At 32.8% G+C, this 25,357-nt stretch overlaps 2 protein-coding genes across 2 annotated transcripts; both read left to right on the top strand.

Annotated features, from left to right (window-relative positions):
* The first annotated feature begins 45 nt into the window (after positions 1-45).
* Positions 46-8,143, top strand: LOC113739939 (peroxisomal membrane protein PEX14-like). Its single transcript, XM_027267363.2, has 13 exons — positions 46-182; positions 349-416; positions 3,009-3,253; positions 3,404-3,452; positions 3,557-3,741; positions 3,943-4,138; positions 4,247-4,339; positions 5,446-5,522; positions 5,654-5,696; positions 5,795-5,862; positions 6,661-6,705; positions 6,809-6,877; positions 7,291-8,143. Exons 2-13 carry the CDS (start codon positions 359-361, stop codon positions 7,741-7,743), a joined length of 1,581 nt encoding a protein of 526 aa, XP_027123164.1. The 5' UTR covers positions 46-182; positions 349-358; the 3' UTR covers positions 7,744-8,143.
* An 11,148-nt stretch (positions 8,144-19,291) lies between these two features.
* On the top strand, positions 19,292-24,817 carry LOC113739916 (1-deoxy-D-xylulose 5-phosphate reductoisomerase, chloroplastic-like). The gene is made up of 12 exons (XM_027267332.2): positions 19,292-19,577; positions 20,018-20,196; positions 20,323-20,409; positions 21,249-21,374; positions 21,459-21,521; positions 22,260-22,409; positions 22,596-22,663; positions 23,217-23,328; positions 23,458-23,562; positions 23,692-23,813; positions 23,966-24,112; positions 24,463-24,817. The coding sequence occupies exons 1-12, from the start codon at positions 19,475-19,477 to the stop codon at positions 24,629-24,631; spliced, it is 1,431 nt and encodes a 476-aa protein (XP_027123133.1). The 5' UTR covers positions 19,292-19,474; the 3' UTR covers positions 24,632-24,817.
* The last annotated feature ends 540 nt before the right edge of the window (positions 24,818-25,357 follow it).

Raw genomic sequence — 25,357 nt, 5'->3', positions numbered from 1 at the left:
TGCTTATCTTTTATTTTAAAATAAGATTAAAAAAATGTGTATTTTGCAAATCTTTGTTTTTTTTTTTTCCGAACAAACCCACGCACTATATGTTATCCTAACCACTTCTGTACAGTGACTTGCTTTGAACTAAGCAAAAACCCAACAGCTGCTGCTTCTCTTCCCTGACATCATCATTCTCGGTATCTCACCCAAGATTTTTTATTTTCTACTATATAATTTGAATTTTCTACTATTAATTCCCAATATTTCGAATACAAGTTTCAAAAAGGGCGCTTCTCTTTTCCTTGTTATTAATTTTTTCAGTGCAAAATAACCCTTTCTTGTTATTTTTTTTTGGATATTCAGCTAGAACAGCATGGCGAGCCAATCTGATTCAACTCCGAATTCTGTAGACGATAAAGCCCAAAACCCAGGTTTCTTTTTTTACTTAGTTTGTTAATTTTTTGTTTAATTTTTAGTTTTCTTGCTGTCTGCTTAGTTTTCTTGGAAAATTTAAGGTTAATGGGGTTATAAGGTATCGAAATTTGTCTGGTTTTTATGAGATTGAAGAGTTGATCTTAACTAAAACCCAGATTCTAGTTCTTGAATTTGTAGTCTTTAATCAGTTGTACATGATAGCAAACATTTTAGTTCTTATTAGTTTTTTTTTTCAACAAACGATAATATCTTTATATATATTAACACTTGATAATACAAGGATTAATTACAAAAGGGGGCAACAGCCCCTTCATCTATTCTATTTGCTTCTATCAACCAACTTGGGAAGTCATTTACCCAATCTATGTCATTAACTAGTTTTGATGCAAAAAGTGCTAGCCTATGACTTGCTATATTAGATGTTCTAGGCACCCAAGATATTGTGCAGTAATCAAAATCTAGTGTTAGATCCTCAACGTCTTCCAAGATGGTTGCTAGAATCCCATCCTGCACATTGTTGCATCTGATGTAGTCTGTGGCCGTCTTGCAATCTGATAGGATAGCTATCTTCCACCAGCCTGCTTCGCGAGCCATTTGGAGAGCTAATCTAATGGTTAATGTTTCCTCCATTAGAGCTTCACCCTTCTTTCTTTCTACTACTGCCTTTGCTCTTATAATCTTGCCTGTCCAGTGCCTTGCAACTATTCCTTTTCCTGTTCTGATCATCCTTGCATTGAGTGCAGCATCTGTAGTTTCGAGGCCTAGTTCTTATTAGTTAATCAGCAATAAATAGTTAAACAGCAATAAATAGAAAGATGATCACTTTCGAGGCCTGTTTTGATCGTGCGTTATGTTAGTTTCAAGAACTTGGTTTAGTGATAATTGGCTATGCATTGCCAGTCACACTTCTCTGGTAGGTTTTTTTTCCTCGTTGCCTTACTGATGTTATGAGCATAACTGTTTTTTACTATTTCAGCTTAGTTTTATGAAAGTAATAAAGAAAAAAAGTCCAGTTTGAAAACGAATGGCCGAGAAATACTTTTAATTTAGGGAAAATAAGTGAAAATGGTGTGTTCACAGCTGTCTGTAGTTAAAGAAGGCAGAATTTGTGGTTGTTTATTGTTAAGGGCATCTCTATGGACTCCTGTACAAAATGAATTACTAAGTGTGCAGCAAAAAGTTTACGTTTTGCATAAAAGGTCAGTATGAACCTCCATCATGATGGATAGGCTAAACTTATGCCCTCTACAATTGGCACTCTAGGCTGTTTTTAAATTATATGCAACTAGCCTTCTCATAAGTATCCCGAATTAAAGGATTGGTCACTGAAAATTTCTCAATTCAGATGGCTGGATGTAGAAAATGATTTAGCTTCCTCTGTTATATATTTGTTGGAAGGAAGATAATTGTGTACACTTTATCTTCTCAAGTTAGTTGACTTATGTGATTCATCCGAAAATGTGTATCTGTTTTAAGGGAAAGAAGAATGTGTGAGATTGCAGTGAAAAGTGCTATTTGCATGCACTGAACCTCTTTCCAAGTGTAAAGTTATGCTGTGATAAAGGGAAAAATACAGCAACTTAGGGTAAAATAAGTAGGATTGGTTGTTTGCTACTCTCTTTTGCTATCAGTTTTTGCAGTTTTGCCAATCTTGATTAAATACATTTCCTTAAGTTTTTTTACTGAATGGCTGAATGCACTGATTGAACTAGAGAAACTATGAGTAAGGAAGACATTTTGCTTCTTGGGCACTAGTTCTTCCTAAAATTACATGCTTGATTCCTCTAGTTACTCTTGTTAATTTGAAGAGATGAGCATTAACTTAAATCAGTTCGGCCAATAGTTACAGGTTTCCCTAGTGTTTAGAATTCAATAGCTTACTCTAGAACTACGTTACTTGGATGGCCTGTGTAGAAAACTTAGTAGGTTTCTAACATTGTTCCGAAAGTGGCCATTTCTATACCTATGAATATTTTTTGTTGCTTTAGCTGTATCCACATGGCTCATTTTAAAGAGATGAGTGACCTTTTTGGCCAAAAAAGAAAAGTTTGGTGAGCAACCAGTGCAATTTTGAAAAGTTTGGTAGCCTTTTTCACCATTTTCTCCTAACCAAAACACAGCAGTTACTTGATGGTGGAAAATCTTTCATGCAATACCCTTTTGCATCGTAGACTACTAGGGACGAGCAAAATTTAGAATGTGCTCTTACTGAGTATAACATATTGGAGAGTACAATTTCTCTTCAGTTTGAGTTATGTAGATGCTTGATTCCTTTGTATACATGATTCTAATTCTCTTTTTGTTCTTGCACCTAGCTTTCATAATTGGAATGTTGAATGAAGAAAAAGGATGCTTTTGTTTTCTTTATCCAAATACTCCATGTCTTTTTCTGATTGTATGGGAAAAAAATGAAGAAAGTGACATGTATGCCAGGCCTACTCAACAACAAAGAATAATATATGCATTGGACATGGCTTTCTGAGTTCTGATATATGTCACCAGCAAGATGTAGATGGATAGAATCTACTTTGTTTTGCATTTTCCCAAATCATTGCTGTATCAGAAATTAAACTTCTTTTCTTTTACAGCTTCACAGCCTTCAGAATCAACAGTTAACCAAGGCACAGTTGCCAAGGCTGATGTTCCTAATGAGAGAGCCACGCCTTCTCCATTTGTGAATTCAGAACCAATTCGAGAGGAGCAAGTGCAAAATGCTGTGAAGTTTCTTTCACATCCAAAAGTTAGGGGATCTCCAGTTATGTATAGGAGATCATTTCTAGAGAGGAAGGGTCTTACAAAAGAGGAGATTGATGAAGCATTTCGTCGTGTTCCGGTATGCCAATAGTTTTTTCTGAAATCTCCGAATTATTAAAATTCAGGCCATCTAAAATCTGTTTTAAAATTGGTTGACTGTTTTCTGTGCCTTCTTAAACATGAGAAGAAATATGTTTTTGGGTATGTAATATACTAACGATCTTGATAGGATCCCACACCAAGTGCTACGGCATCACAGCCAGTCGTTGCAAATCAAGGTACGATATGATACTCTTCAGCTGTGATCTTTGAATTTGACAGCCAAGTTTTTCTAGTTGACGTCATAATTGGTTCTCTGCTATGGTCATTATCTTGGTAATAGATGGACAGTTGAATTCATCATCAGCTATTCAGCAGCAAGTTCCTACTCAAACTCTGCAACGAGCACAAGCTCCATCCACTGGCAACATTTCAAGATTGGGACTTTATCAGTTTCACTGGTCTCATGTGCTTTATGCTATTGGCTTTCTAGCTGTTTCGGGAGCTGGAACAGCAGTACTTCTTAAGGTGTTCTTGAATACCTGATGAAGATCCTTTGAAAAAATGCTTCTGTTTAATTCAATTGTTTGTGGTCTAACAATATAGATATGCTAGCTTAAATATGTGCTGACGTTCTGAATATTTTATTCAAAATACAACCTGTTTTTTGTCCAATAAATGCGCTATTGCTAATGTGATCTTTCTTTTTGCTTGCATATGCTTGTTCAGAAAACTATCATCCCACGGCTGAAGTCTTGGATACGCAAGGTTGTGTTGAAGGAAGAAGAAGGTGAACCTTTGGTAGAGAAAGGTAATGCAAAACCCAATTTGGCGGAAGAAGCTGCTGCTGCTGCAAAGGCGGCGGCGGCTGCTGCTGCTGATGTGGCTCGGACAAGCCAAGAAATGTTGATGTCGAAAACTGAAGGTCTATATCTGTCATAGTTTGCCATCTTCTATGAAAATTCGCTTAGGAAATACAAGAATTTTTGGTTATGATTTGATGATGACACTGATTGATAATTATTTTCTTCAGAGAAAAGATACTTCTCGGAGCTTACAAACTTGTTGGATGTACAAATACGTGAAATGAAGACCATGAGTAATGCTGTGCAGAAATTGCAAGATAGTAAGTTTCCATTATGCCAGATATCTAATATGTGTTTCCTTATACTTCTGGAGGGGATGGGTTTTTCTTTTTCTTCCGCTGCCTTGTGTTTCTAGTTCTCATGATATTGCAAAGCTTTTAGGGAGCAAATTATGCACTGATTTCTACTTCCCCCATCTTCCTTTTGTAATTTTGCATATTATAGTCACCTTGAGTGTGCAAGGCATAATGGGACTCAAATATTTCATTATTGGAGTTTCCTGCTTCTGAAAGATGTAATTGGACAACATTGGCAGACAGATTGTGACACAAAAATTAGTGACAAGTAGCTTAGTAGCTCATTGTTGACACCATCTTTATTGCCCTTACGCTACTGGAAGCTTTTTCTGGAAGCCCTATTTGGACTTTTAACTGCAAGGCTTATAACTTTACTTGCCCTTTAAATGGTTTGCACAAGTTGCCTAGAGGTCCTTATGCATTTCTTCTTGGTGTTGTAGGGCATAATCAGAGATAATAGGGTTGGCAACGGCCATTTGGTTTAGTTCTCTGTTTTCCTATCTCCTCAATTTAATTTGGTTTCAATGTCTAGAGTGAAGTACTTTGTTGTGTTTCACGTTTCTTCTGTCCTGTAAGTATGGTGGAGTAAAACATGATGAAGAGCCTCCAATTTTTTAACCTTCCTTGTGTTTCTGCTAGCGTATGAGCACTGTAGATCTTACATGTTTTCACTGATAGTTTCTCACTTTCTGGTTGTTTAATTTGTCTGCTTATTCTTTTTAAATTTTGTGTACAACAGCATCCTTTTATTATACACCTTTTTTTTTCTATGTTTGGCACTTAATTTGGTAGTTGAATATAAAGGTTTTGTGTGTCTTTCTAGGAGATTAAAAGACTCAACCTATGCATCTGGTGCCAAATATAAGTTTTGTGATTCATAATTTCTTGGATCTACAGGAACTTGTTGATAACTTTAAGCATCATTGATGAATTACTTGAACACTCTCATATGCTTCCATATGGAAAATGTTTTCCAGACTGGAAGGGCATTTAATTTTGTCAGTGTCTCCTTCCAATGCTTTTCCAACCATTGTGGCTTTTGTGGCTAAAATTGTTCTATGTGTTTGTAGAAGGAGAAAGCAGTATTCCTGGGAGAATAGCTACAAGAGAAGAAGATGACCATAGAGTTTCAGTCGTCAATTCGAGGGTAAGTTGATTAGTACGACTCATTTGAGAAGCTATATGGAGTTGATACCATTGTTAATCTTGTTTTATGTTTTCATAATCTTTCTAAAGTTTTTAACTTGAATTGCTTAATCATTTTGCATGGTCTTTCAGCAACCTTATTCTAATGGCAAGGTGGATAACAGAATAGATTCAGGTTGTCAGCTAGTTATCAAATTTCATGACTTGTTATGGTAATTATTACCTGTAAGTTCTCTAAGTATGTCCATCAATGTAATGGCTATTTATGTGCAGTGATATCTTCTTCACCATCTCCTTCCGTGGAACCGTCTGCTGCCCCTCATCCAAAATCATATATGGAGGTGACTTATCGCAGTTGCTTCATAATACTTGTCTGTGTTATTGTATTCGAGAGGGTGCTTCCTGTTCTCCTATGGCTCCATTTTTTTGAGAGCATGCTTTTTCAACAAAAGGCTTTGCATGCATAGCCCTTACAACTGTTGCTTTGCCATTGTGTGCAACTTTATTTGCATCAAAAGTGATGGCTTTATGAATTATTTTTTATTTTTTATTTTATCCTGGATTGAAGCTTAAAAAGGAACAATTTGATAAATCTTGATGAGAGTTACCTGTAAATCTGAAGTTACTACCTATTTTAAACTATTGAGCATTCCTTTCACTACATATTTAAAGCGCCATCTGATTGTATAAATGACAAATTCCTATTCCTCATTTTTTATTGCTCATCCCGCCTAAGACCAACGAAAGAGATCTAGATGAAAAAGATGAGGAGAAAGACACAGGAAACTGGAATTTTAAGGGGCAAACATGGTTTATTACATGGCTATTTAGAGTTGCTTGTACAGAAGCATCTGAAAAACAGATATCGGTTTGTTTAGCATATATCCTTAATCAGGGTTGAGCAAGTCTTGCCATTCAGAAGAGCTACTTGAATTCATTAAAGTTTAAAGAAAAATGTACACATAATGATATTTCTTGACAGTTTCAGACTGGTGATCAATATATTAGTTCTGTGGTACCATGTTGATTTCCTTTCCACCAACAGGTTAACAGTTGCAAATATATGGTCAAATACGTTATGATTGTTCAAACACGTTCCATGCTATCAAACTAATTTTTAGAATTATGTTTTGTTGCAGATCATGGCTATGGTTCAAAGAGGAGAGAGACCTTCCAACATCCGAGTACATACTCCTTATGAGATCATTTGTCTCAGTTTCCATCCATAGATGTCCATTAGTAGCATCCTTATTCTTTATGCATTTGCTTGTTTATTTGTTGTTTCAGGAGATCAATGATCAGCCGCCCAATCCCAGTCAGCCAGTACCAAATCCTCGCTTAGTACCAAAGCCTAAGGTTTGGTTTCTAAGAATTCCTTTTGTGTTTAGTTGATTTTTCCTTTTGCCAAACCCCTACCAATTTGTGAATTATGAATATTCACTGAAGTACAGCATGATGTTTAATGGGTTTGATTCCCAAAAATGAAGCAATAAATAAGAAAGCACTTGTCAAATATAAAAAACATGCTAACTTTTTGCTCGTTCTCTGAGTATTAATTGGTTACAAATTGCATTTTTCTTTTAAGAATGATGTAACAATGGGATATGTTCCAAAGATTTGCATTAGCCTAAAACACTGATCAATTTTATTTCTGGTATCAGTTTGTTGTAAATTTTACATGAAAGGCACGATAATATATGCAACCTGTGTTCTTCACCATTAGAAATTCTGCAACTCATCACTAATTTGCACATTGGTCTTTTGATTAGCCTTGGGAGGTTGGTCAATCTCAGAGTAGCTCTGGCAGTGGTTTCCAATATCAAGAGAGCAGTAATGGCTTCACTTCTGGGTCCCAAACTATACAATTAAATGCAGACGGTTCAGTCCCTTGGTGGCAACAAAAGAATGCCAGAATTACAGAAATTGAAAGTGACGATGAGCAGAACATCAGATCTTCAGTGGCCAGTGAAAAGCCAGTTCAGCGATCCTGGGTTCCACCTCAGCCGCCTCCTGTTGCAATGGCAGAAGCAGCTGCAGCTATCCGACAGCCCAAAAAACCATTGCTCCAGAAGGAACAGTTGACTGACGACCAGTTACTAGGTCGTGCTTCAGAGGTAACTGATGAGTTGCAGAGAATTACAAAAATCTCTGAAGCTGGTGGTCTAGAGGCCAATGGTGGTAATCCAGCAAATAATGCCAGTGAGATACGGAGAGAAGAGTAGCAGGCCTACACTGAGACTCAAGTATCTTAAACGGGGTTTATCCATTCAATCCAGGTTGCTCAAACAGTTGCCCCTCAAAGCTTCTTGTATTGGAACCATGTTGTCATCTCATCAAGCAACTGATCATCATCATTCTTGTTCTGTACCCTTTACCAAAAATACTTACTGTATAAAAAGCTATATATGTTTAGACAGTTATGCGGGTCATCAAGATGAAATGATGTATGGAGCTTACTTATTTTGTCATCTCTACATGAAAGTAAGACCAATCTCTAGAGTTAGTTAGACCATCTCTGCAGGTTGAAGTGGTACACTTGTATGCCTCATATTCGCCAAAGCTTTGGCAACCAAGAATAATAAGGTGAAAGTTATAAAAATGTTCCCCATGAAGCTTGAAATATGATATTTCCCTTTTTGTTCTTGAATTTTTTTGTTGCTTGATGACTATATGTTTTCAGTTGTAAGCTCCTGTCCAGACTTGAATCTATTCTTATGGACATGAATTTTTCAACATGGTCACTAAGAGCTTAACTAATTCATTTTTTTTTTAAATCCAATTCCTCTGTTTATTTTGGGTCAGAATGTTACCAACCCTGCATAACTTGTCTTCTTACTGAATCAGATATTTAGATGCATTTAGTTTCGACTAGTCAGCAATTTCCGGGGACTTAACAAGGACTTTGGATTACTCAAGGCTGCCAAGTAGGGATATGAACAATTTTCTTTTCCAAGGCTGTCATGGATGAAGGATGTGAGGTCTAGCCACCAGAAAAGTCCCATCGCCCACCACAACATTGCAAGCACCTTTCCCTTCTCTAACAAATTGATCAATGTATAATATATATATATATACCTAAGCACATGATCGCATATGAGCTTTCCACAGCGATTATCTAATTTGCTGATTGAGGGTGAGAATTGATTGTACACCATTTTCAAAAATATTACTGTACATTAAGGCTGCATTTCATTGTTATGTGAACATCCTAAGTTAGATACTTTTCCCTTCCTTTGACCCCTCCCTCTTGTCCTCGGCTCAAGAGACAGAGAAAAATGCAGTTTTGGTATCCAAATTTTGATACATGAATGGTTTTAATTTCCAAATTTTGGGCAAAAACAAATCTAGTATCCAATTTTTCAAATATTGAGCACATTTTAATACCCTTGATGGATTTTTTTCTAATTACTACTGAAATAAATTACGTGATAGTCATATGTCTGACAACTATTATATAAAAAAAGGTCAAAAAAAGTGTAAAATTTTCTTTTGACATTGAGTGTTACGTAAAATATCCTTTTGACATTAAGTACTAAGTTTAAGGACTAATAATGTTATCAAATAAAATATCCTTTTGACGCTAAGTACTGAGTTTAAAAACTAATAATTTTATCAAAAGGATATTTTACATTTTTTTGGTAATTTTTTATTAATAGTTGCTATATATGTAACTATCACGTGACTCTTTCAAATAACAATTTGAAAAAAACACCGTCAGGAGTACTAAATGCGCTCAAAAGTTGAAAGTTTCAGTATCAAATTTATTTTCGTCCAAAGTTTGAGCATCAAATTTGTTTTCATCCAAAATTTGATACATGAATGGTTTTAATTCCCAACAAATCTAGTATCCAATTTTTCAAATATTGAGCACATTTTAGTACCCTTGACAGATTTTTTTCAAACTACTACCGAAATAAATTACGTGATAGTCATATGTCCGACAACTATCATATAAAAAAAAGGTCAAAAAAATGTAAAATTTTCTTCTGACATTGAGTGTTACGTAAAATATCCTTTTGACACTAAGTACTAAGTTTAAGGACTAATAATGTTATCAAATAAAATATCCTTTTGACACTAAGTATTGAGTTTAAGAACTAATAATTTTATCAAAAGGATATTTTACATTTTTTTGGCAATTTTTTATTAATAGTTGCTAGATATGTAACTATCACGTGACTCTTTCAAATAACAATTTGAAAAAAACACTGTGAGAAGTACTAAATGTGCTCAAAAGTTGAAAGTTTGAGTATCAAATTTGTTTTCGTCCAAAATTTAGGGACCGTTCATCTGTCAAAATTTAAGTATCAAAACTGCATTTTTTTTTTTCTCGAAAACAAAGCAAAGCAAAGCAAACTTCAAACATCGGAATATTCCCAAGCTAAATAGAATAGTTTAGAGCATCACCTTGCATTCTGATACCTGACAGAAACCAAAAACTTTCCAGGTGGCTTTTAGTAGTACCAGACAGGATATAAAGGCACTAGAACAAGTTTTGCACACGCAATAAACCAAAAAAAAGTTAGAAATTTTGACACACTACCTATACAAGCAGTTTAATCCAGGTATATTTCAAGAGTGCAACCCTTAGCTTGGAAAGAGCAGATAATAAGACAACTTGAAAATTAAAAATTGTACAGTGGTTTCCCTTTGGTAAATTATGAGTGATGGGCAAAAGCAACAGCTCTTCGTTTCTACCCAGGAGGTCTTCTTTGCCAGAAAGGGACTGGAACAATTATCTGTCCATGGACAAGAATGCGACCCCCACCCCCCAGCTTTTATAGGTTACATTGAATGCCCGTGATTGAACAAGATTGCGACCCCCACCCCCAACTTTTTATACGTGTAACAACTATTCGCATAAAACAATGTCCGAGATCCACATAATCACGTTGTGCAAACGAATCGAGTTCAATCAAGTAGTTCATAAGCTTTTCAATCAATATTCTAGCTCGACCTCACGTTGACTAAATTCGAATTTGAGTAGGTCAAACTACTTGATAAGCTTAACTAAATTCACGTTGACTAAATTCGAGTTCGAGTTTGAGTAGGTCAATCTACTTGACAAACTTGAGACTTGAGTCTAATATGTAAAATTTGAAAGCTTGTTGAGCTTAATTCAATTTAATCGAACTTCAAATATATAAGTTTTTCTTTAATTTTTTATTTGTTAGTATGAAATATCTATTTTGTCCGTTATTTAAAATTATATCAAATATAAATATACGTTTTCCAAACTCGCTTAAATTTGATTAAACTCGTTTGTGCTCGAATTAAATTCAATTGGGCTCGAACCACACTCCTAATCAAGTATTGGCATGTAGGTATGCTATGTACCATAATTTTTCATTGTCCAATATCCTAATATTATCATTCACATCTTGAATTGTTATAGTTTATCTCATGACCCTATAGAAGAACCGAATGACAATTGGCCCTTTTTGATGGACAATTTGTTGAATTGCTTTGTATACCATGAGCAATCCCAATAGACAACTGCTTCTGCCCATCAATCAATTTATTAAACCTAAAGCATTTCTGGTGGATACTAAACAAATCTTTGTCCATGTAAAGCTGTCATCTTTTCTTTTAAAATAATTGGTATTGATGCGAACACCAATTTCGCTTTCAACTCCGATCCAACATTTCCTGCATCATGACAAAAAAAGTCCTGCCCTACATTTTCCTCGTGCATCATGCTGCCATTCTTGAATTCCGATCCGTAGCGTACTTAGTTAAAATGCTGCCCATTTTGAATATGACCCAAGGTGCAACAACCAGTCAAACCCTTTCTCATCCGTGACTTTGCCTTCTCATCGATTATATCATTTATTGAAGTAAGTGTTAATTTCTTTATTCTTCTTGGTAGGATTAATTTTACTTTGTAACCCTAATGTTTCGTGCTATTATTACTTGGCACCTTAAAACTTTTACTTTCTGACATGTTGCACTTTAAATTTATTAGAATCACACCAAAGGCCTTTTTTTTTTCCCCTAGCAAGGTAAGGGTAAGAGATTTAAGCAATGGGGAGGAGGAAGAGGATTTTGAAACCAAAACTCATAATTTTTAGAATTTCAATTTTAACCATTACATTAAAGTCTCCTCAGTGGGTCATTAAAATGTTCTGATCCACCCGAAAATCTTTTACTAAGGCAAAAAACACCACGTTAACTTCGTTGAAGGCATAGCAATGCCTTCTAGTGCATGAAGCCATGAAAATCACCACTTCACTTTGTTCCAATAGTGCCAATGAGGTGATCACTTTTGGCCACAAAGCTTTTTGTTTCCTTAGCTTTTATACCTAGCATTGGATAAAGCTTATTTTGGGATCATCCCAATGAATTGTCATTCACGGCCAAAATAAACACTACCACACCACCTAAATTGGGGTTGTTTTTGAAAAACTGTTTTTCACATTCCAAATGCTACAGTAAATGTGTATTTCCAAAACAACTCCAAAAACACCATATCCAAACATTATATCAAAAACAACTACATATGTATATTTCAATTATGTATATTATATATATATATTATATTAATATAAATTGAAATATATAAATTGAAAATTATATATATTATATTATATAAATATTTATATAAATTAATATTATACATAATATTGTATATTATACATAATATAATATAATATACATAATATGTAATATTGTATACATAAATGTGTAAATATTTATACATAATATATTATGTACATTATATTATAATATATACATTATTAATGTACAATATTATTATGTACATTATTGTGTATAATAATGTTATGCATAATATATAATATACATAATATGTAATAATGTATATTATGTATAATGTATTATATTATGTATAATATATTATATATACAATATTATGTATATTATACAAATTGAAAATTATATATTATATATTTATATATTAAATGAATATTTATATAATGAAATATACAATAAATATTACAAATTGAAATATTATATAAACACCATATTTATAATATTATAATATTTATAATTAATATTAATGTATATTGTATATATTAAATATTTATATATTTATTTATACATATTATAAATATTTTTATATATTTATATGAATATTATATATTATATAAATTATATATAATATAACATATATTATATATTATGTATATTATACATTTATATAAATGTACATTTATACATAATATATATATATATTAATGTATATTTATAATATAAATTTATATTATGTATTATATATAATATAATACATTTATACATTTATATTAATATACATAATATTAATTTTATATTTATACATAATATTAATACATTTGTACATTTATATTAATTATATTAATACATTTATACTTAATATTAATATATATTAATAAAATTATAATTTTTACATTTATATAATATTCATTTGTAATTTATACATTTATTATAATATAGACTTATACATTTATAAATATATTTATATTATGTATTATATATAATATAATATATTTTTATATTTTTTATATAAATACTTAAATATATTTATTTATAAATATTTACAAATGTATTATAAATGTATATTTATATAAAAATATATAAATTATAATTGATAATTTATACATTTATATAATATTCATTTATAATTTATACATTTATAATAATATACACTTATACATTTATAAATATATTTATATTATGTATTATATATAATATAATAAATTTATAATACATTTATATATTTTTATATAAATATATAAATATATTTATTTATAAATATTTATAAATGTATTATAAATGCATAAATGTATATTTATATAAAAATATAAAAATTATAAATTATAAATTGTAATTTATACATTTATATAATATTCATTTATAATTTATAATTTATAATAATACACACTTATATATTTATAAATGTATTTATATTATCTATTATATATAATATAATTCATTTATAATACATTTATATATTTTTTAGCGAATATATAAGTATATTTATTTATAAATATTTATAAATGTATTATAAATGCATAAATGTATATAAAAATTATAAATTATAAAATTACCCAAAAATATGTTTTAAAAATACCTCTAAAAATAATTCAAAAAACATCTACAATAAAAGTTTTTCATATAGTTTTTGAAAAACAATTCCAAAAACAACTAATCCAAACGGACTTGTATTTCAAAAACAAAATGCTACAGTGCTGTTTTTGAAAAACAACCCTAAAAACAACTAATCCAAACAGAGCCATAAAAAAAAAAAAACAGTGAAAGGAGTAGGCTAGCCTTAAGAAGAAAAATAGAAGAAGAAAGGAGAGAAAGACTGATGGAAGATAATTTTCTTGTCACACTTGGTAAAATCTGTCAAATTTTGTTGTTTTCAATAGTAAATTTGCCTTTGATATGTAAAATCTGATCCACATCAAGAAGAAACACGAATACAACAAGAAACACGAATTTTAGGTCACATCGATCACGGCCTGGCTGTCGAGCTGCTGGTCCTGGTTCGTGGGTTAATGTACGGTTGTGTTACTGATGCAGTACTTATTTTGGGTTTGGCCAAAAACTGACTCCTGCGAGTACACTTCGAATCCTCAGTCCTATTATGGAACTCAACTATCAAGTTTTCCTCTTCAAATCCTGACACTGGTTGGTACATGAGATCGGTTAAATAAATTTCTACAACATAACTTATTACAAATGTCAGGATTTGAAAAGTGAGATATGATAAAGAGGCTCTATGTTGGGGCTGAGGATCGAAAGTGTTGCGAGTAAGTATATAATCATATTATTTTGTTGTAGGAGCGAATTTTGTTTGTATGTATCAATGTAGTGTAAAAAATAATTGCGATGTACACATTTTATATCAAATCTTGAGAGAAATATATCAGCCACAATTCGTACCTAACCCATATCAGTTTTTTATTCTCTTTCTTTTCGTTTGAATCGAGAGTAGTTTATCCATTATTTATTACTGTTTAAATGGGAAAAACATACCTTTCTTAAAGATAAACCCCCACTAGTCTATGGGATAGTAAGCATTCATCCCCACTTCCTAATTGCAGAGTTTAATATGTGGTGCCATGACACATCCAGTCGCCTTATTCCACTATATCAAAATTGCATTGGTGAATTGGTCACGTCTACTAAAGTAAATCTTTTAGCTATAACATTCTCCAAAAATCTTTTATCTATAACTATAAGCAACTGTTTTGGGTTTTCGTCAACATAAATTGGCTCAATTGATAACGACGAGTCACTTTCTTACAAAAGGTCATATATTTGAATTTCATTATTGATCTGAGACTTATATTGGTGAGTCATTTGTAAGAATCTCTGTAAGCCATTTATAGTGATCGAAATCGAACTCATTCAAAATTTTTTTTTTCCTACCAAAAAAGAGTGGGTTTTCGGTTTCCTTTGATTGATAAGTTCTCTTATTTGTCCTTCAATATTGGTGTTTACGCGGCCTTGGCCTTTATAACCATTTATAAACCAGCAGCCAAACATTTTAATAAGGAAAAAAAGAAAAAAAGGATGTAAGTCTTCATTGAACCAATATTTGAATTTTCAGGACGAATTCATTAGACAAGCACTATAACTATAAATTTTATGCATTTGCAACTTATGTGTTTTTAGTAAAATTAGAGTATCTAAAATCTTCTATTCCTCTTTTTTTTTTTTTTTTTTTTTTTTTCAACACAGGGAGTATTTCAGTTTAGAGCCGGATTAATCTTTTATCCCTCTTCCTATGCTAATCTCTATCGAATCTTTTAATTTTTCTTCACATGCAAATATATATTATAGTATATTTACATGTACAGTTGCATGTGAAGTTACGCAAGATGAGAAAATAAAGTGCAGATTAAAAATCAATGGGGAGGGAGACAGATGATCCCAAAATCAGATTCTGATCACGGTTCACTTCTTGAATGTCGGCCATGGATGCAAAGATGTACTTCTTTTCGGCTACTCTAAACTCTAAAGCGCAAACGGACGAATGATGATTAAACACTACTAGCTTGGCATGTTTGAAAAGTAAAACTTGTCATTCCCCACTTCCACGTTATTCCTCATTCTTGTATTTTTTTTCAATTAGTTTTACTATTTTTGACCAGTCCTTTCCTACCAACTCCTGTTAATAAATTGCTTCATTGACTACAAGATGCTAATAGTCTCCGGGTTTCTCAAGCTATAAGAGAATCACTCATAAAAATCCCAAAAAAAAAAGAAAGAAATTGTAATTTTTAATCTTTTTTGCTAAAGGAAGAAAAGAAGATAGGGATAAGTTCAGAAACCTACTTTGAGATTTTTAACAATTTTATTTAACTATCCCGAAATTTTAAAAATTACGCATACCTCTCTTGTCATTTAAAATGACAACACTACCCTTAAATATTTTAATGAAATTCCCTTGTTTGTTATGTTTATACTTAGAATGACTCTTAAAATTTTTTTATTCCTTTTCCTTCTTATTCCTTTTTTTTTATTTGTTGCCAATAAAACTATAGAACTACCACTATTACCTCTAATTTCTATTGAAACCAAATGTCGAATTAGTGATTTGTTTATGAATTAACTTTATATGCAATCCAATGTTTTTGCCAATATTTGTTTTCTATTTTTGGTATTAAAATTAACAATAAATCAAAAGAAGATGACCCAAAATCACTACTAAATTATGATAATCCCACTATTCAAAAAATTCATAAACTCTAAATAAATTATTTCAACATTTTCTTTTCTATCTTATAAATTTAAATTCATAATAAAATACCATCAAAAGTATTCTGTCATAGTGATAAAATTATTATTATAGTTGCTTATCAAATAGTATGTATGGATATGAAAATTTTGACATATTTTCTTATAATTACACTAGATAATCTTATAATTGTGTAGAAAAGTAAATTAAAACTCATTACACATGAGCATTTTTGGGCATTCATTTAAAAATTTGACCAAATCAATATTGTTTTAAGATTTTGTTATTAAAACTATCAAATCAAGGGAGTTAGGTCTAATTTTTTAAATCTCAGAGGAGTTCAGTGAAATTGTTAGAAATCTTAGGAGAAGTTTCTGAAATTATCCCAAGAAGATAAGATTAACTGACCATAGTCAAAGATAGTACTCCTTCCATCCCATATATTTAGTCATGTTTGGAAATACGTGTGTTTTTTGCACAGTACATTCCACTAAAATTTTTTTCCTTTTATTTCACTTTTACCCTTAATTATGTGTTGGTTAAGGTAAAAAATAGAAAATAATCGCATTATATTTATCTTTATGCATTATTAATGAAGAACATAAGGAAAATTTCAATGTATAATATAGTTAGATATATCAAACGTGATAAATCTTTTAAGACACCCAAAAAAGAAAAGTCCGGTATCTTTAATGGGACAGGGAGTAACTTACACCCACACGTGACATAAAACATAATGCTTGATTTTCTTTTAAATCCAATATGCAAATAAAAAGGTCCCAAATAGAACTCAACATCTGCCTACCATTTTCTTGTCTTAATCTAAAATTTACCGTTGAATTGATTCCCTATTGTCAGAATTTAAATGATACCTGATTCTTCAATTATATCAGTGACATAATGTGTCAGAATTTCTTATTGTAGCTACCCTCACGTGGTCAACTTTTGTACTCTGCTGTAGGCACACACTATTTGACTGATAATAGACTCAATTGCCGTCTCTACGAAAGGTATTGACAAACTAAATTATTTGACTGAATATAGGGAGCTATTGAGTGTCTTTGGATACGAGATTATTTAAAATATTTTTAAAAATAATTACTATAATACTTTTTAAAATATGATATATATAAAATTAAAAAATTAATTAAAAATTATATTTATAATACAAGCAAAATATTATTTAAAATAATATGTTTTAAACATTTCAATTTTCATCATTATTAAAGATAGCAAAAATAATAATTCCATTTCCGAGACCTAGTTTATCTAGTACGGACATTAGTCAGGTAGTTGTAAAATCTGTGATTCGATTCTAAAACATTCTTTTTTCTTCTTTCCCTATAATAATATTTGAAATTTTCTTTTAAACCAAAAAAAATGTTTAAATATTAACTCTATTGCATTGTAAACTATCTTAATTAAGTCCAAATGTCCCTTATCTTGAAGGCGCAATTGTACACACATGCTGATCTTGCGTGCCTTAATTTCGCCTTACCATTTTATGCTGCATACCAAGAAAAGGTAATTATATATTTTTGTACGAGCGTTTGGAATTTACCGTTTAAATTCCACCATACAATAATATATGCACTGAAACAATAGCCCTAGTTATCACGATGACAATGCTAAAAAAATGATAAATTAAGATAGCAACATATAAAATTATAATAAAATCCACTAATCATTGAAAATTATGTCCCATAACCAATCTCATCTATCTAATTCTACCTTTTTTTTTTTTTGTAATAGCTCAGGTAATTGCATATAATTCCAACCTGTTCAGTTTTTCTTAGGTAGTATTATAGCAACAAGTAAGTTTCTAAAGAAAAAAAAAGAGAGCAAAAAAAAAAAAAAAAAGGAAACCAACTAAGGTTTAAGCTTACGATTTCGGTAGAAAATAAATAGAAAACGCTAAAAGCCAAAAAGGGAAAAAATAATCCCGCCCCAGTCCCCTCGTGCAGCGCGTGCCAGAGCTGGAATTTGACGGAATTTAATACTTTTCCAAGTCATGTCAAGCTCAAGATATTAGACTTATTCCAACGTTTATTAGAATAAGTTAAAAAAGAAGTTGATAAATGTATTCCACAAAATTCTAAGGATTGGAAACAACATAATAACTACATTAAAGTATTATATCTATATACAGGATTGATGCTTGTACTCCATATATTAGATATGATATTTTAGGAAACGTTAATAGTACTTAGATTTTCATTAATTGCATGTTTACTATTTATTTTATCAGACAGCCTAATAAATGAAAATCATATGGTAAAAATGATAACGGAACCGCGATTAATAAAGGAAAGTGCAATTAACGTTTTTCAATTTTTATTCTACTAGAAAAGTCCCTTGTATAATTGAATTTGTAAAAGCTTATCCCGTTCCTAATTTATGAAATCAACAGAATTTGTTCTCCTTATAATATTGAATAATCTAAGAACAAATTTCATCCAAGAAATTACAAATAATTTGTGAATTTAATCTAATTTGCAATTTTAAGTTGATATCTCATTGTGCTTGTCAATAGATAGATATACATATTCCTATATGCTAACAAAAATTTCTACTTTTTTTTTTTTTTTTAAACTTGAGTAACTATCAATCAACAGTTTCCAATATCAGTTTCAAACTTTCATTCATTATTATCTCTGTTCTTGTTTGATATGCAGAAGTATTCCGCAGTTTATAACAAAAGTATATACTCTTAAATAAAGCCCCATGCAATCCACGAGATGTCTACTGATTCCTTCGTTGTCTTATCCATCCTTTGTCTTCTTCTTCCCACAATTTTTTCCCTTCCCAAATCCAAAAAGATTAAATAAAAAACAAATTTTCCAACCAAAAGGAAATAAGAAAAAAAAAACTCCTATAAGTAGTCCTACAAAAGATTTATCTTGTTTCCATAATTAAATTATTTCCTCGAAAATCACAAAAATTTAAATTTCTAAAACAAATTTAAACGCCCCAAAAACAGTAGAAATACCAAAAATTGAAAAATAAAAAACTGCTCCTAGTTGTCCTACGCATATCTCTTTCTCACGGGTCCTATAAGAATCTTGCTGACACTTCACAGCCACAGACACACAGAACACACACTGAATTGAATTATTGAAAAAAAAAAAGTTATCCCAGGAAAGATAGAACACAGTAAACTTTTGCCTTTCTGCAAAATTCTTCAGAAAAAAACAGAATCTTCAAAGGCTTAGACCAGCTCAATCTCAAAAGGGTTGCTGTTTTTTTTTTGGGTTGTAAAAGTGAATATGGCTCTGAACCTGTTCTCCCCTACGACTGAAATCAAGGCTATTTCATTCTTGGATTCTTCAAAGTCCAATTACAACCTTAATCATCTTCTCAAGCTCCAAGGTTCTTATTTTTTCTTTTCTCATACTCGTTACTTGCATTTGAATGTTTTTGGGTACTAGAATAGTGGTACTGGTGTGGTTTACTAGTTGATTTTGGGGTCATAGGAATTGATTGGAAGTTGTGGTTTGGTTTAGATGATCAATTTTGGATGGAATTTATAGTGTTTTGTGCATTTGTTAATTTTTTTTACTTTTTGGATGGCAATGGTCAATTTTTGGTCGAGAACTTTGATAGGAAATGCAGAACTGTACTTCAGTAATTTATCTATATAATTTCAGCTTGTAGCTATGGTAAAGCTTGATTCTTTTTTATCCTTTTGTATTAATAGTTGATGACGAGAGGTTCGCAGCATAATTTGTTGGCGGTATGTGTGTGTATGTGTATGTCTTGGTTTTACTGTTTTGAGGTTAAGTTCTGCCAATTTTATGATATCTCTTTAGGTGGAATTTCTTTGAAGAGGAAGGACAATGGAGGCACAGTCGGAAAGAAAGTTCAGTGTTCAGCACAGCCACCTCCTCCAGCTTGGCCAGGCACGGCGCTTGTAGAGCCTGGTAGGAAGAGTTGGGACGGTCCAAAGCCTCTCTCAGTAGTTGGATCAACAGGGTCCATCGGAACTCAGGTATGTCTTGACTAGATGGCATTTCTTTGCAGCAGGATATGTTTTTGCTTCTAGTTAATTTGGTTCTAGGTGTAGTGTATTGTACAATTTTGTAAATTGCTTAGAATGTTATCTTTGTCTCTGCAGACGCTTGATATAGTTGCCGAGAATCCTGACAAATTCAGAGTTGTTGCACTGGCAGCTGGTTCAAATGTGACCCTTCTTGCTGATCAGGTGAGCAGTCATTTAACGTGTTCTGTAGCATGATATAGGTACTCCAGTGCTTCCAGATTATCCTTGAAGACTAACTGTTGACTGTCATCTTCATGAACAGCCTGGAATTTAATGATTTGAGTCTGCTTCTTAACTGGCTACCAGTTTAAGCTGTTCAGCATACTAGTGATTAGATGTGGATTGGGGATCATGGGTTGATGCTGAGTGCAAAAAACAGTTTGGAGTACCATCAAAACAATTTTCATTGGAGCCGGAAAAATGGGCACAATTGTTAAAACTTCTCTTTCGAGTGTCTGGATCTGACTTTAAATGCACCTTGCCATGATATAATAAAAGAAAGAAGGTGCTTTACTTTATCTTCCGTAAAAGCAGACTACCACTCACTGATTCTGACTGAACTATGTGTTCAAATGATTATAACCAACCATACTGTGGTTTCATAAGGATTACATCAATTTGCCTCTGCCAGATCTATCACTATTCTAGACTTTCAGTAAAAGCAGGGATTAGGACCATGACTTTTAGTGATTTCTGTTGTTATGTGAGAAAAGAAATTGCACTGGACCATATAAAGTGGCAGGTTATGAGAAGAAACAGTAATACATAGGTGACTCTTATGAGCAGAAAGAGTTGGTGGGTGATCGACATTAGCTTTGATATGCAACTTGTACTATTTATCCATTTAAACATGCTCAGGATAAGTTGCATTATTAAGTCTGGTGTTATGATCCTTGAAAATTTACATCTGTGTTAACTGTTATTTGAGTTTAGTCAAGGTAGTTGTAAAGTGCCATTGTTGTTTTAAGCTCTAGGATCAGTGAGGCCCCTTATTTTTGCAGGTCAGGACATTCAGACCTCAATTAGTTGCTGTCCGCAATGAGTCATTAGTTGATGAACTCAAAGAAGCTTTGGCTGATGTTGAAGACAAGCCTGAAATTATTCCTGGAGAAGAAGGTGTCGTCGAGGTTTGGTACCACCTAGTTCATGAGGTTTCTCTTTTCCTGGTCGAAGCTTTTATCCCCAGCTGATCATCTTCTATGCAATTTCAGGTAGCCCGCCACCCTGATGCTGTCTCTGTTGTCACAGGAATAGTGGGCTGTGCTGGTCTAAAGGTAAATCCATACCTTCTGATTGTAGTTTCTATATTGTTACTAGACTATTGAACCAAAGATCTGAGCTGCACATGCATCTATACTATTATAGATACTATTGAATTGTAAAAAGCAAACTTTAAAGGATTATTAATCATGCAGAAGCAGCATCCTATTGATGTCTGCACATACACATGATACTGTTTATACATGTCCTAATTGTGGATAATTTGCAGTTGTCATGTCAGAGTCTCAGGTTATCCAGAAGTGCCTATAGAAAATTTAACCAGACAGACCTCAGAGCATCTTGGATGAAATGATTATGCTGCAAATGCAATACAAATGCCAAAACTTATGCATTTGAACTCACACATATTTTCATGTGCAATAACTTCCTTCTTTTTTCAAGTTGATGAGGTTGAGAAATTACTGTTTATCAGTGATACTTAAGATTGGTAGAGAGTGGAGCACTCAGAAATCTCTCTTTGAAAATCATGTTACTCGATTGAAAAAAAACAGGCTCTAGAAACCAGAAAGAAACATTGCACTAGAACATGAGTCTTAATTTTCATGGATGATCATCTGCTTGAGACACGACTAGAATTCAGCTTGCTTATGCTTTAATATTGCTTTGAGTAAGCATCTATTTTGCTTTCTTTGCTAATTGCTTTTGCACGTGGGGATATCCTGTTCTATTTGTGAAGCTCATGATTCAGTTACGAGTCCTTTGACATGTGAATGATTTATTCCTTATTGCAGCCAACGGTGGCTGCCATAGAAGCAGGGAAAGACATTTGCTTGGCCAACAAAGAGACGTTAATTGCTGGTGGCCCTTTTGTACTCCCTCTTGCGCACAAGCACCAAGTGAAGATTCTTCCTGCAGATTCAGAACATTCTGCCATATTCCAGGTGTGCACCTATGTATTTTGCTGTGTCCTGTATGCTAAGACTGGGAATCAGTTGCTTTTAGGTTATACTTTGAATTGATAATTGTTAAGTTCGAAGTCATCTTGTTTATTCAGTTGTCATTTCCCCTTATTTCCCTTGTAATCGTGCAAAATACTTGCTAACAAAAAGACCTATAATGTGCTTCAGTGTATACAAGGTCTGCCTGAGGGTGCTCTTCGACGTATCATTTTAACAGCATCTGGTGGTGCTTTCAGGTATGATATATAAATTCTATGGAAGATTTTGCAAATGATCGTAGCCTGTGGAGTTTTTGATGTTTATAATAACTAGGAGAAATTATCCTCCAACTTTCCAATCTCAGCGTGCAAATTTAAGTTCATATAAACTTGGGATCTCATTTTTTTTCTTCTGAGAGTTAATTGTTCTGAATCAATGCAGTTTTTTAAGTTGCACATTATTCTAGTTTTGTATTAGGTCGACCGAAATTCGAGATATTTCTGGTTTCTTTTTCTACAGATAGGTGAACAGCTGTAAAATTTCATATGAATGCTCTTAAAAATCTCTTGATTCCTACACAAAAAGCACAATAAGCTCTCATGCCTGGAACAATGAAGAAACTCCACCACCTGTTTTCTCTCTCAGTTTCTGTTTGGAGTTGTTGAACTGAAATTTAGTTTCTAGACATCATGAAAAAAAACTGCACTTCGTTCTCTCTCTCAGTTTCCATTAGTGTTTGAAATTTTGTACTCTTCTCATTGCTGGATTTGTTGAACTGATATTTGCAATCTGTTATGCTATCAACACCAGGGATTGGCCAGTTGAGAAATTGAAAGATGTTAAAGTAGCAGATGCGTTGAAGCATCCTAACTGGAACATGGGAAAAAAGATTACAGTGGATTCTGCCACCTTATTCAATAAGGTGATCTTCTGGACCTTTTTCTGGCATACTCACCTGACCATGACAACTGTTTCTTCTTGAACTTTCTCATGAACCCCAACGAACCAAAATATTTGGGTAACTTTGTCATGGAGCATTTTTTCTTTGCAGGGACTTGAAGTTATTGAAGCCCATTATCTTTATGGGGCCGATTATGACGACATTGAAATCGTTATTCATCCTCAGTCTATCATCCACTCAATGGTTGAAACACAGGTATGACCCTCTTGCGTATCATCATTATATTTTCTCAAGAGTTGAGCTAAAGTGAGGTTCTTGCTTTGCAAGGTTATTTACTCTTAATGGTTGACTTAAACATTTTCCACACGTTTGTTGCTATTGCAGGATTCATCGATATTGGCACAATTAGGATGGCCTGACATGCGGTTGCCCATTCTTTACACAATGTCCTGGCCAGACAGAATTTACTGTTCTGAGATAACTTGGCCACGCCTTGATCTTTGCAAGTAATTTTCCTTTTGGTTTTCTGTTTATCATTTTGAATTTGTTTAACAATTTTAAAGTTTTCTGCTATCACAAATGCTAGATAGTTCCACTTCTCTACCTTTACATTGACCAAATTTTGTACAGTATATAACTTAGAGAACTCATGATTCAGGCTTGGGTCTCTGACATTTAAAGCCCCAGATAATGTCAAATATCCATCAATGGAACTCGCATATGCTGCCGGGCGAGCAGGAGGGACCATGACTGGAGTTCTCAGCGCTGCAAATGAGAAAGCTGTTGAAATGTTCATCAATGAGCAGTACGTCTCCTTCAATTTTTTTTTTAACATATCAACCACGAGGTTCTATCTCTTCCTTGTGTCTGCTTCACTTGCAACTAACCGTTCTAACTAATATTTTCCATTCAACCAATCGTCACACAATAACATAGAAAGTTCGATATTTTGAGGAGTATCTATCTTCAGAAAGTACGGCCTAAATAGACAGTTCACCAAGCTGTAATACGATAATAAATGTTCCTTGCTTTCATTTTAGCATGATTGTAACTTCACACTTTGGCCTCGGACATGAGCATTTATCAAATTGATGTCATTTTCATGCTATCTACACCTTGTCATTTTCATGTATTGTGTACCATTTCCTGTTTCAGAATCGGCTATCTGGACATTTTCAAGGTTGTGGAGCTAACATGCAACAAGCATCAAGCAGAATTGGTGTCCTCCCCATCCCTCGAGGAAATTGTACATTACGATTTGTGGGCACGTGACTATGCAGCAACTTTGCAATTCTCTGCTGGCTTAAGGCCTGCTCTTGTATAAGGAACAAGGCGGCTTTGATGCAAATCAGAGGTATCTCTTCTCATTGTATGGCAGATCTTGCCTAAATTTGATAAATGGGATGGTGGAGCATGATGCTCTTGTATCATAGAATTCAGGGATGAACTGCATGAGCATCTCTAATGTTCCATCATTACAGATTATAAATGTCTTTTTCTGCTTTCCTTAGCCTGTGAAGCATGGAGATCTCAAAGATTAGTGTTAAAGAAAACATTTGTGTGGGGAAACAGCTAAACTTAAGAATCTCTTCAACTTTAAAAAAAAAAAAAAAAATGCAAGCACATATTTACACACAGAGCATTTGTTGAAGAAAAATGTAGTAAATTTGAAGTTCCAGTCGAAATGAAAAGCACCTTCATTTCTCTAATTTGAAGCTTTTTTCCCTTGTGTCTTTGTTCTACAAGTTATTGCCTTCTTATTATCAGCTCATTGCAATTGAATAGGTGCAAATTGTAGATTTGCAGGAAAACGTTAAAGGAAACAAAATATGCACAAATAACAATTTCCTTCTTTGAAAATTGAAACAGTTGAAACGTAAATTAAAATAGTTTCTTTTTTCAAGCGTTGGTTTAATCCAGACTACCCAGAGATGGGGCAAAAATAGACAATCACAAAAACGTACATATGAAAAGCAAAATTTTGCAAATTTTGCACTTATTCAAGAAGGCTGAAAATGAACACAACGCTTAGGAAGTTATATCAAGAAAA

The sequence above is a fragment of the Coffea arabica genome, chromosome 4c (assembly GCF_036785885.1).
Source record: "Coffea arabica cultivar ET-39 chromosome 4c, Coffea Arabica ET-39 HiFi, whole genome shotgun sequence".
In the NCBI taxonomy this organism is placed as follows: Eukaryota; Viridiplantae; Streptophyta; class Magnoliopsida; order Gentianales; family Rubiaceae; genus Coffea; species Coffea arabica.
This window is presented reverse-complemented; position numbering and strand designations above follow the sequence as displayed.